Source organism: Cariama cristata, unplaced genomic scaffold (genome assembly GCF_000690535.1).
Source record: "Cariama cristata isolate BGI_N322 unplaced genomic scaffold, ASM69053v1 scaffold13963, whole genome shotgun sequence".
Taxonomy (NCBI): Eukaryota; Metazoa; Chordata; class Aves; order Cariamiformes; family Cariamidae; genus Cariama; species Cariama cristata.
This window is the reverse complement of record NW_009607898.1, coordinates 68,109-81,633: the sequence shown is the minus strand read 5'-3', so window position 1 is coordinate 81,633 and position 13,525 is coordinate 68,109. Positions and strand designations below refer to the sequence as shown.

General features: G+C 38.7%; 1 protein-coding gene across 1 annotated transcript in view; it reads right to left on the bottom strand.

Annotated features, from left to right (window-relative positions):
• Window positions 1-2,835: 2,835 nt before the first annotated feature.
• Window positions 2,836-13,525, bottom strand: part of LOC104159105 (membrane-associated guanylate kinase, WW and PDZ domain-containing protein 2-like) — a gene marked incomplete at both ends in the record, with an annotated part of 70,268 nt that continues 59,578 nt past the window's right edge. The window contains one exon of the mRNA XM_009696925.1: window positions 2,836-3,021. Within this exon, the coding sequence (XP_009695227.1) occupies window positions 2,836-3,021 (186 nt within the window). The remainder of the gene's footprint in view (window positions 3,022-13,525) is intronic.

The following is a 13,525-nucleotide window of genomic DNA, read 5'->3' as shown; positions in this document are numbered from 1 at the left end:
ACTTGCTAAGGGTGCACTCAATCCCACTATGTCATTGATGAAGATATTAGACAGTACTGGTACTGATATGGACGTCTGAGGGACACCACTTGTCACTGATCTCCATTTGGACATTGAGTCATTGATCACTACCCTCTGGACGCAACCATCCAATCAATTCCTCATCCACCGAACAGTCCACCCATCAAACCTATATCTTGCCAATTTAGAGAGAAGGATGTTGTGGGGGACCATGTCAAAAGCCTTACAGAATTCCAGATAGATGACATCCATAGCTCTTCCCTTGTCCACTGGTGCAGTCATTCCATCACAGAAGGCCACTAGGTTGGTCAGGCAGGACTTGCCCTTGGTGAAGCGGTGTTGGGTGTCTCGCATCACCCTCCTGTCCTTCATGTGCCTTAGCATAGCTTCTAGATATTTGAAATACTTTTTGTTTTGAAAGAATGAATGATTGTATTACTTTCACCACTGTTATGGGATGACAGACTGTTGTCACAAAAGCTAAAACACTGGTGTGCCTGTGTTAGCACCTGCTGTCTTTGAGCTCAATGAGAGTTTCCTCTTTTTTAAACCTTTGGGGACTGTGAACAATAAAACCAATCTCAATAAATTCTGATGAACCAGCTAAACCAATGTTTTATTTCACTGTATTGGGCCAAATGATCAGGGTTTCACATAGGAACACTGCAGAAAACCACAATCCTTCTTCCAAACAACATAAAATTTAAAAAGACAGAGAGGCTGGGGTAGGAAATGTGGCTTCGTGGCCTTGTTACAAGTAAAGGATGCCAATCTTCTTTCAGGCTTCCCGCTGCACTGGAGGGAATACACATTTGGCATGGAGCTCATGTCTAATGTATTTCTCCCAACACACTGGCACAGTTATGCAGCTCATCTTTTATCTATTAAGAAGTGTGAATGAGAGATACTCCACCCACAAGAGCACTGCAGAAGTAACTGCTAATGCATTATCAACAGCAAAGATACACATTATTTTTTTTTATTCCTGCTTGAAACTGAATAAGAGAGGCCAGTGTGGTGGTGTGCAAAGCATCCAGAGTGGACATGCATATGGCTGAGCATCCCTATCAGCAACAGCTATGCACGATCCAGATCTTGCCTAGTTTTATATTTGAATCTAATTTGAATTTTGAATGGTTTTATTTTTTATTTTTTAACATGTAGGTTTGTCCCCTATGATTGCATATTTCTAATGGATCTCTATTTATTTAATTTATATTTTAAAAATTTTGGCTACTTTATTAAAAATCTTCTCAATTTAGCCTTAATTGTCAAAAAAGCTTTTATATTTACACTTAAAACACTCCTCATGCAGGCATAAGCAATACTTGTCTGTGTAATTACTATGCTTAAGGCTTTAATTGCCCATTTTGCATCTGTGAGTCTCTTTTGTATCACAAAGTTTCGGAGATGGAGATTGGGAATGTTGTCCCTCATTTCTACATTACTCTCATAACTATGGATGAACTAGTCAAATCATAAGCTGCTTCTAAAACTGCTTTGCATTTATATGATATTTTTCACCTGAAAGTACATTACAGAGATATTAGATTTTTTCCTAATTTTATAAGCTGGGAAGCTAGTATCAGAAGGCAAACGGGGTGTCCAGTGTCACACAGTCACGCAGTGAAGCCATGCCTTGGGCACAAATGATTTCTCACCACTAGCACCTGAGAACATCTTGTAGCACTGCCTCTCAGACTCACTTCTGATTTCTTTCTAATTTAAGGTCTCCATCGCCAACACTGAACTATTAGCAATTTGCTAATATGAAGTAATCTGGGTACCAGGGAGGCCTAGATAAGCTGCATGGACTGTATGCAGCATCACACTTGTTGGTAGGCGCTTGCAAAATTGATCTCCAGTTGTTATACAGCAGCTCTTGGTATGAGTTCTGAACTTGTGTATGTTTGTGTTTTTCCCTTCACTGAATTCATTTAACAAAGTAGATAAGTTCCCCCAGTTACAGTCCATAGCCAGTGTCAGACTATTCCTTTGTCCTGTTGCTGGATGCAGCAGCAGAACGTGAAGGTCGTCCAACTGGAGCATGGATCATTAAGTAATTACTTTACTTGCTGTGTGACATTCCTAGCTCTAATGGTATTTGTTGTTGAGATATAAAGCCACAGTCTCATTAATATGGTACAATTCATACATCAGTACAGCACACTGCTAAACTAAAAAGAGCCCTGACATCAACCTCAAAACCCATGAAACCAACATCAAAAGATCTTCACTGATTAGCTGGGGAGTAATGACCAGAATAATGAGTCTGTCCCCTTATCCTCACCTTACAAATGAGATAAATTAAGGTTCAATTCTTTCCTGCCTTGTGCATTTATAGTGATATGCGTAGAGGAAACTACCAAATCTGAACTCTTCCTTCACATCACTTTTTGTCCCGGGTAGCTGAACATGCCTGGTGACAGCCATTGCAGTCTCTTGTGAGTCACTTTGCCAAACTTCAGTTTGGTTTATAGCAGGATACAAGGGAACGACCTCAAAACCTGTCTCTCTTGTCGTGTGCTTTACCATGTAGAAGGCAATTCTTCCGAAAGACATTAACACTGACTCTCTGGAACTCATCTGTCTCTCGCATTTCTCCAGATTTGCTTCAAATACCCTTTTCATAACTAGAAACCTTTTCAAGAATTCAGATATTATTTGAGCTGATTCTAAGGATGTAATTTTAGTGTGCTGTACGTTACAGCTGAGAAAGTGAAACAAAAGATGTTCTTTCAAGTGGTGACATAATTCAAGCTAATTGGAGGCTACTTAAAATTTTCTTCCTGTTTTTAAGGGCCATTGACTTACCCTCCTGAGGAATGATGCGAAGAGTTACGCTGAGACCTGCATCTTTAATTAGCTTCACAATATCTGCATGAGGCATGTTAATAATAGACTGGCCATTCACAGCTAAGATCCGGTCTCCAACTTTAAGTTTTGCACAGCGATCCGCAGGACTTCCATCAATTATCCGCCCTATTTTATGGGGTACGGCTAGGCAAAGAACAATAGTCACAGTTAGCACATGCTGAAACAAGTGGTGATGTTCACAAGCAAAAGAAAATGAGTTCATTTGGAAGAAAATTCCATATGAATTAAAAACCAGCTTTTATATAAACATCTAAAAATATAAATTCTTATACAATATCATTTGCATTAACACAGTACAAATTTCACTAAAAATTCAGAATCCAGATGTGCATATACACATGGCATATACACATGAAGTCCAAAATCAGTTTACGGTTCAGCTAGTTTGCAAACCTGGCACGTAACAAGATAATAAACAGATCAGGAGAACAATAAGGCATTAAAACAGTGAAGGGGATAAATTTGCACAACAAGTAGTAGTCATAAATTGCCTCCCACCTCCTAGTTTACAGAATTTCTTTATTTGTGTGTTGCAACAGAGGCATTACAAGCATGATTTATTTTATATATAAATAGATATTACTACTGGAAATGGCCAGGGTTCACTAAATTGTTCTCCTCCTCCATTCAAATATGTTAATGATAAATAGAAATCATACTGAAGATTTCTTGAGATGTGCAGCTTTATAATTAGATACATGCTAGCATGAATTTAGAGTTAATTATGAGTGAATAGACACTTACCACATCAAATAGACACCGTCTCTCCCATTCTCAAAACATTACAGATCAACCTTGCTTCTACTTTTGTGCTTCTCTGTGGTTCTCCACCTTTTTGCTCCTTTTCCATTGAATTTTCTAAATATTACTCTTGATCTTTTTCCCAGTGTTTCTTCCCTGTTCTCCTCTGGTTTTTAACTAAAAGCATATGCTATAGCTGACTTCTTTTCTCTTTATCTAGACTCCCCAAAGAGCATGCTATTTTCCTTTCTTTCTACTACTTGTAAATATGCTTATCACAATTAAATTTGACTATATATTCTACTAATATCCTAGTGGTGTCTAAGTATCCCTCACCAATCCCACACTTCAGTCTTGGCAAATTTAGCACAAAGCTTCTTGGCCTCACTATATACCTGCAGCTGGTGTTTAAAAACAGTTGTGTTTTTTTTTTTTTTAAATATAACCTCAAAATTCTAATATCTAAAGAGAACTTGGAAAAGGTGAAAGAAAAGATTCATCAAACATTTTTGGGGGGAAATATCTAGGCTATCAATACTTATATAAAACAAGGTTCTAACAGGAGATGTGTTCAGAATACTCCATCACTGCAGAACAAATTTCTCAGCTTTCTGACAAACATTCCCTGAAGGTGATGGTGACAAACACAGATTGCACATCTCATGCAAAGTCACAATACACATACCTCAGTGACTTTTGTTTCTAGTACTGATGCAAGTGTTGTTTACAGTGTTAAAAATTAATTTTCTGAGAATTAAAAATATACGTGAGAACTCTGAAGTGCAAGCCATAATCAAACCGCACACTCCTTCATCACTTCAGTTCAGGCAAGAATATAAATTAAATTATGTTTTTAGTAGTATGGACACAACTAATATACTTCAGAAATAATTTGCTGCTTAGGAAATAAGCACATAATTTATACCACAGAGTGTAAACCTTTCTGTGTTTTAAGATATACTAAATACGCATGGCCACACTTTGTACAAAAATTGTGTTTATTTTGCCCTCGATGCAGATATAGAACTGCCATCATGCATATCAGTAAGTAAACAAGTAACTTGACACTGAAGAGCGACTTGACTCTGAAATAGTTTACATTCACACAGAGCCTTTCTCATCAAATCAATTCTTAAACATGATCAAGAATCATTTAAGCTAAGACTAAAATGTGCCTGTTTCAGGTATATGTAATAAAAGATCTGTCTGAAAACACCATGTCTGTACTACACATCAGGGGAGATCTGAAAATGAGACGGACTTGTACGGAAGAGCAAGAAATTTAGTAGGAAGAAAGAAGGGGAAGTATTATGCTTTAGATGCCATTGTTAAAATTCCCATGCCTGCCATTCCTAAACCTAAAGAAGATGTTTTTGCTAGCCTAAATAATTAAGTAGAGACATCACTTCATTAGTGAGGGGGGTAGGTGGGTGGGTGGGAAATCCAATTAATTTGCCAGAACAAATTTTGTTGGACTTGTAGCACCTGACAAATGAATAGAGCAGCTGTATGTATGTTTGAGATGTCTGCTGAAATCAAAGCTGGAAGTGGGAGAGCCATGAGAGTCTGATCCTGCTCCAAATTCTGAGAAAAGCGAAGGGAGGGAGAAAGAGGAGGAACTTTGCATTCCTTTTTTTCTTCTTTTTAAGCCTAATGGCCTTTACCTTCCCAATAAAGGTATATCTCCTCTAGATGTTTTGGTACCACTGCACTCCCTTCATCCTGCCATGCTATGAAACGATCAACAGTAGGTGACCTTCAGAACAAAATTTGTGTCTGTCAAGGTACCTTTTCTACTGCACTTTGGTTTTTGAGGATTTAATGCTCCTCTTCTGAGGTTGTATTGGAGGGATGTGTTGTCATACGATCTTGATGCAGAGTGGGGTGTGGAAAACTTTTACAGAAGGAACCTTAATCTCCATCAGATTCTGCGAAGGAGACTACTGGTGTGCCATATCAGGGTTTTATAGGTATATCCAATGACTTACTAATGAAACTCACAGCCATTCAGCAGAAGCTGGTTTCTATGAATTTGTAGATAATATGAGGAGAAGTTTATCTCCTGGTTCCTTCTCTCCCAGTAACATGCCAAGGAGTTTCTGGTCTCTGCTTGCTCTTCCCAGTGGAACTTTACCTGAGTCTTCTCCTAAGCCACGATATCCTGGCCACCATGGTCCCTGCTGCTGCCTTGGGAGGGGAAGATTTATTTAAGGATTTATTTATAAGCTTGAGTGCTTCTAAGGGATGCATGTTGCCTGATGTGCAGGTTATTCATGAAAATATGAACATGTTAGAATATGTTAGAAAACTTATAATTTTTAAGAGCCTTTGGTGGTGAAATACTTATTGTGAAGGGATAAGAAGGAGCTACTCTCATAGGGGATTAATTAATTAAAAGCTAAGGAACAAAGGTAGAAATGAACTGTGAATTTCCATAACGGAGAATTTTTATCGTTCAGAATGGTCACATCTAAAACAGGCATGGAAGAGCTGTAAAACTCTCAGTACCGAGTGGGTTGAGTGAAGTGGCAGACAAGATCTCATGAAATGAAATGCAAGATGATGCACATGGGGAAAAAATAATCCTGCGTAAGTTTAAGCAGAGATGAGCCCTAAAATCATTATTACCATGCAAGAGATCTTTAAATCAGTATGCCTACTTCTCTAAAACCATTAACTCAGTAAAACACTAAACAGAATTTTAAGAGTTAGAAAAAGAATAGCAAATGAAACAAACTATTGCTAGTTACTACTGTGCACCTGAAATCTGAGTATTGCTGATAGTTTCAGTATCCTCATCTCAAAAATCATAGCACTGAACTAGCAAAGATTCAGAGAAAGACAGCATGGCAGTCAGAAGCAGAAAATGGCCTCTGCTCAAAGGAGTGGTCCATGAAATCGCTACCTGCAGCTTGGAGAGAGAAGGTGGGGCATCCTTCTGCAAGGCCAGAAGAATGAAAGGATTCAAAATGGGATTGGACAAATTCACAGGAGTGGATTCACTGCTGATTAAATCAGAAAGTCGTGGCTGTGAAAGCTGAGGAGATGCCTAGGGAGGTCAATGTCTGCTGTAGGTGCTGTCGTCTCTGCCACTGGTCTTGGCCAGGGCCAGTGCGGAGCTGTGTGGCTCTTCAGTATCTCCCAGCACCACAGGTCTCTTCTTGGGAAGAAACCTCCCATGTTTGGCATTTAATTAGGGCTTTGTTAACACATCATATTTTTTCTTAAATTGCATCTTCAGTGCTTTATTTTTATCTGTGCAGAGCACTTAACAATGTAACCTTTTAAAGGAAGTCCCAGATCACTTGAGGAGTGGTAAATGATTCCACTCGTCCTTAAAATTTTTTACTAATCTATTCACACCTCTTTTAAGAATTCACCACAAGCTGTTCCCCAAACATATGTACATTTTGAACAGTGGCAGCACATGCCTGGATTAGACTCCGCAGAGAATTTGAGCCACTTATTTCGAAACACTGAATTACCTGAGCAGCATTTAATATTAGTAGGCTACACAGAAACACTTGGATTTGTGGCTTGTTTTTCAAGAATCCCATTATTCACACTAAGAGTGAGCACAGAAGACAAGCTGCCCCTTTGGAGGACAATTAATTTCTTACTTTTCTCAGATTACACAATAGATGAGATGGTAAAGGAAAAGCATGATGGTGAACAGGGATTTATACAGATTTTTTTAACTGTTGAAAATACGGGAAATTAGTGAAGTACAGTTTATATGTATATTAAACATACAGTCCTTCAAAATAGATATCTCGTATTTTTTTCTCTGATACTATCAAGTCATCCTAAATATGATACTCAAGAGTGATATATATGGATATCCACCTTAAGAAAAAAAAATCCTTCCAAGGCAGAAGTCATAATCCTAGATCCAAAAGAATCTGGCAGAAAATAGCAATGCTGCAGAAGCATTTCCTAACAATAGATCTTATGACGGGATCTAACTATTCTGCAGTGTGTTTTTTAAAAAATTCATGACATCAGGAAGATTTGAATCCTGAGAGCACCAAAGCTTCTTAGATATTTGAAACCATCAACCTCTCCCCCTAAATCTCCCTCAGATATTTACAGCATTTGTGTCAGGAAGGCAAACTGACCCAGTGGGGGCACCTAGCAGTTGATGCTTTCCCAGAAGGTAGTTAATTGTGCAACGATCAGCTCTAAGCTCATTATGCAAACAGAACTTAAATTAAGAAACTAAGATACAAAATTATTTAAAAGAAATAATTGAATTTAAAAAGTGAAGGTCTCCTTTCAGAAATTTACTGATAACTACAAATTTACATTTTTCTCTATATTAATATTTTTATTTGATAAAATCACCCACTTTTGCTCTCCATGATCCAAATTAACATCCTTCCCACATCTTCAAGTCGTAGAAAAGAAAGAGTGGCGTTATACCTGAAGGTCCATATGCTTGGGTCAGCTGTACACAAAGCCAGAGCAGTTGCTGAATATAGATATTGCTTCTAACATTATATATATCCATCAGCCTCTTGCTTTTTGGAAATAAAAATTATTTATCCTCACTTGGGAGACCCATACGTTAGAAATAGCTGATTGTAAGAAGATGTTACCAACAAATAATGCTTTTCTGGTTTACATCAAGAATTTGGTTTTGTATCTGTTTAGTACTTTTAGACATAACTGTTGAGACTGTATGTTGTAGAGGGCAACTTTCCTGTTTTTCCCCTATATAATAGCTAAATGTAAAAAGTAATCAGTTAAGGGGAAAAAAATAGAATCTCTACTTTATCTATTAAACCCTCTGGCAGATAAATTCTTGCACTCTTTTCTAATATGTTAACAGATACACATAGTAAACCAAGCAAATGAACTTTCCTGAGCCAGCTGTCCTTTTCAATGTTACACAGCTGATCACATGAATATTTATTATATCCTTAATTCTCAAAAGGTGCAAGAGTTTTCATTCAACCAGCAGGCTCCAGCATATCAGATTTCACTTGGGAGAATATTTCAGATGTAAACATCTGTAATTTCATTGCTACTGTATAATCTAAAATCTGGGAAGCTTGGGTGTGGTGGACTTTCTATCATGGCTAATACTAGAATCAAGATAAAATATTTTCCTGAAATTGATGGGGTATTTTATGTGACATTTATTTGGAAAACAGAAATCCGTGGCATGCTGCATAGTTGCAGATGACAATAATCCCTTTTGTTTATAAGGTTAATGAATCTATGAATTGAAACATCCCATTGTGTGCTGATACGGAGCATATTTGCTTGCATAGCGCAGGCGTAAGAAGCTAGGTGGGAAGAAGTGCACATACCTCTGAAATCTGAAGATCCAAGAAAAAAATTAATGGAATTTAGGTACTTTAATTCAGCTTTCTCACGAAAGTAAAACGGGCCCTGTGGAACAGTTAGAAAAACGTTGATTCCCTTCCCAGGTTTGTGCTAAGGAAACTCACAGAGTTCATTCTTTGAAAACACAAGAGCAGCACCACTAGGTCCGAATGATTGATTCAGGAACACGCGGGAGGACAGAAGTCATCTAGAGAGCGGAGTGATGTGGTTAAGATCCTCCATGCTTTATTCTCCAAAAATATCAACTAGCCAATTGAGTATTTCATGCCTGCAGACTGCAGCAATGTATCTTCAGTGGTATTAAAAATGTCTTTCACTTCTTAAAGTTATTTCACTGTTGTTAATTGCATAGTTTGATTTGAAAAACTAAATCATGTAACAATTTCTTTTAGCTCCAAATTATAGTATCAGTTAAACAAGCTTAGAAAGTGTGTTTTTGTAGCTGAAGAGGCAGAAGAACAGCTCAAACCTGAATATCAAAGCTAGGTAGAAATGAGAAACCAGGTTCTTTGCCCACAAGTCACAAGTATCTTCCACAGGGAACTCATGCTGCCTGTGGGTTTTCACTGCTCTGTTCCAAAGATCTCCAAGGTTGGGTAGACAGACATCCTAATTTCCAAAGCTCTGTTTTCTTTAGAATTTGCAGATTGGTCACAGAAAATTGTGTCCCCAGGCACCATCTTACCCAGGAAGAAGGATGAGTGAAATTGCAGCACAAGTAACTGTCTCAGATCACACAGTTATCATTGATCCATAAGCTGTTTTTTATCTCTAAACTGCAAGGAGTTCAAAGAAACTCTGGGACTGAATGGGACATTTCAGAACGCTGTTTTCTGCAGTCAGCAGAGGCTTATCTTGGATTTATGGGTTTTAGTTAAGACTGCATGTTTTGAGAAATGAGAGAAACTTCTTCCATTATACTCTGTTTTATCATGTTTTGAAAATCCAGCAGTCATTGACATACGCAGTGTAAGGGCAAATTATATCTACAACTCATCTTTCACTAAACAGAAGGAAGATCATAACAAGTGTGCACAGTCATCTGCCTTTAATTTTTTAGAAATTATTTATTGATTATGCCTGTATTTTCGGTTTGTTTACACTTTATAACTATGCTAATTGACAGTACCTGCTAGAGCAAAATTAATGGAAATATTGCCAATTTTCCAATTTTGCTGGAAACTGCCAGTTAACAAGATCTGTTTACAATACATGGTTTCTTTCTACAGAAATTAGGGTGTTAAGAGATTTACAGGGGATCACAAGTTCCTCTCCTAGAGAAACCTGCATCCCAAACACATGAAGTAAAAGCAGCAGGAAGATGCAAAGTAGGCAGGGAGAAGTGTATTGCACAAAGCCCTGGGACAAATTAATCCAGAAATCTCCTTTTGGCCATTTCCAGCTGGCTGCAAGTGCTTTTCCATGGGATGCAGATAGTGAACTTACCTTGATACCCTAAAAACCTCCACAAGAATAGAGTTTTACCACAGAGGACACACGCTACTGAGTATTATCCTAAATGTAATGCAAAGGGTAGATTAATTAATGCCATTTCAGTATTTTAGCTGTAATGTGACACAGTACTGTGGTGTGAAGCAATTCTGCCACAGGCACAGCTGCACCTCCATAGCCTCATGCGTTTCTGCAGGACACTGGAGACTCGGAGGGGATGGCCCCAGCAGGAGCCCTTACTCACAGAACCACACGTGCTGCAAGTATTTTTATTGGGGGGAGCATGAAGGTGTTCCTCAGGAGAGGACTTCAGAAATAGGCTGTAGTTTGCTCAGTTTAGCCACTTAACCCTGCCACTGAATAAGGGTATCTATAAGATGTTCATAATTTGGTTGGCAAAGGCTGTTGCTTGAGAAGTTCTCCACAGAGCTGTGAGGTTAAATCAGTCCAGCTCCACCCTAAACTAAAAGTGGAAAACCAGACTTAGCTTCCAAGCATTCAGTTGGAAACTTGACACCGAGTCCTCTAAGGAAATCCCATTGGAGACGAGAAAATTTTGATGAACTGTGTATAGCCTGCATAGCAAAAGAAAGCACAGAGTAATGTCAAATTTAGGTGGTCTGACTGAGGAAGGGACAAGAGCCAAAGCACGCCTTAATGTTGGGACAGGGTCTGGAGGAAAGCATGACAATATCTTTTAGGGGCAGTGGAAGTTAACTCTTTCATTAGGAACAGGTCAGGAGCCTGGCCAGGTGTATTCTATTTTCTTAATCTCTTAGCACCCCAAGAACCTCTGTGCTCTGCACTACCCAAAATGACTTGCTCCTTGACCTACCACTCAAACACAGTTCTTTATTTATCCATTTTATCTTCTTTTACTGATACAATTTTGAAGCATGTCTGACCTTATCTACGCCTCTGCTTTGCCCTGTGAAATCTCTTCATTCAATCCTTCTCATTCATTTTCCACTCCTGACCTGCCCCACATCAGAACTGTAGTTCTGTGCAAGATAATCCCCTGTGATGGATTACAAAACTTCCCAAGCAATGCTTTGACAAAGGGGAGATAAAATTTCTACCATTATAGAACACAGGAAAAGAAATATGCCACAAGAATTGGGTGTTTAAACAGGTACTAGTAAGTAAATTTACATCCAGATCTAAAGGCTGGCTCCAAACTACTTAGTAATTTATTAAAATGACAGCTACTACAGTGCTGCCTATCACAAAATGTGAAAAAATAGTCTATTCCCTAATTATGGCTGTACTCTGCCCTCCCTCTGTGCCTGTATCAAGGGTAGAAAAAACACACTTAGTATTTTGAAAATTTCTGCAAGGCAAAGGCAGGTCTGTAAATCAACAGTAACAGCAAACCCCTTGCAAAGCATGTTGAGACTTGACTAAGACCTCAAGCCTCTTGAAACAAGAAAGACATCCTTGATTCTAGGAGCTCCAGAGTCTTTCGTGGCTCTTTTCCAGGTCTCAGGGAGGGTGAAGCACTCCTAGTAGGCTACGTGGGAGCAGTGCAGCGCACACCCCATCAGAGGGTGGGAAAGGGGTAAGAGACTCAGCTGGAGCACTGCTACTCCGACTTCTTGGGGTGGTCCTACAGCTTCACAGTCAGAGATAGTTTTAACTCGCCTGGCAAACAGAGAGTGAGCTTTTGTGCAACCCCTTGAGCTTTAGGCCAACTGCAAAGCAGCAAACCCGTGAACCTGTGACTCTCAGGCTAGTAGCAACTCTGTTGGAATGACTACCTCAATTTTAACAGTGCTTGAAGAACAAGTGCCTGGTAACACAAGGTTCACGCTCCTGTACTCAGCAGAGCTGTTGTAATTTGTTGGATTGTAAAACACAGTTTATAAGAGATTTCAAGAACAAGGAAAATAATTTCAGTGCACGATTAATTGCCTTCTTGAGTAAAAGTGATGATGATATTTACACTTCCAAGTCCTCAAGTCTTTTGCTTTTATAAGAAAGTAGAGAAGGGAATAGAGTTATTGAAATAAACATTCTTAAATCAAAGGAACTCTTCTTCACTTTACCGTGCAGATGCTCCCAGTGAGACAACTTCTTAGGCTATGCTATTCCTAGTAGTGTCTGGCACTACAAGATCTGCCCTTTTCTGACCTATTCTGTCCATTTTGATTCTTTCAGCATTGCTTTGCAATTACAACTTTAACATTTAACTGCATATGTTTAGGGTATGTCTGCACAGCATCATTCTGTGCCACATGGGGATACTCAAGCTGGCAACAAGTACACTGGCGCTGAAGCCAGAAACACTGGAACTATAGTACAACATTTCACCGGGTTAACATACCACTGCTATAAGAAATGAGTGACTATCTAAGTGCTTGACATGTTGCCACGCAGATCCATATTTTGATACGGATGTAAGCTGTATTTTGGACATTACATCTCCTACATCTAGTTGATATTTTGCTACTGTTAGTATGCTTTCTATGCCTGGACTGTACATTTTAATCAAAAGATTTCAGGTTATTTCAAGGTGAAAGGGACCTCAGGAGGTCTCAGTCGCTGTTGGTGAAGTTCGTCTGTTCTGTCTTCTCCCAAAGGCCCCAAAACTTGGATGCTGTGTTCTAGATGTTTCCTAACAAGTGCTGAGTAAAGGGGGATATTAATTTCCCCTCAATCTACTGGCCATGCTCCTGTTAATAAAGCCCAAATTACTTCACCCAAATAAATATTAAGTAAAGAAAATGAACCTCCCTTAAACTACAAATACTCAATGATTTTTAGACTATTTTTATTACTGATGACAGATTATGTCATTTTGAGCTTATTTTTTCTATTACAGTTTTGGAACAGAATTCATGTAGAAAGGGTATTTTCTTGTCTGTTCTGTCAGTGTCTACAGTAAATGCCATTTTTTGGTTCATTGCTGTTCTTCTAAACTTGGGATCTGAGCGCTTTTTGGGATCACTGAAATTCAATGCAGTTGTTATTTGAATAAACTCACTTGTCACTTCCACAGAACACTGTCATCTTCCTTCACTATTGGAGATGTTCAACTGAGATTAAACAGTGGCTACCTATGTAGTTACTTGGGGACAAAGAA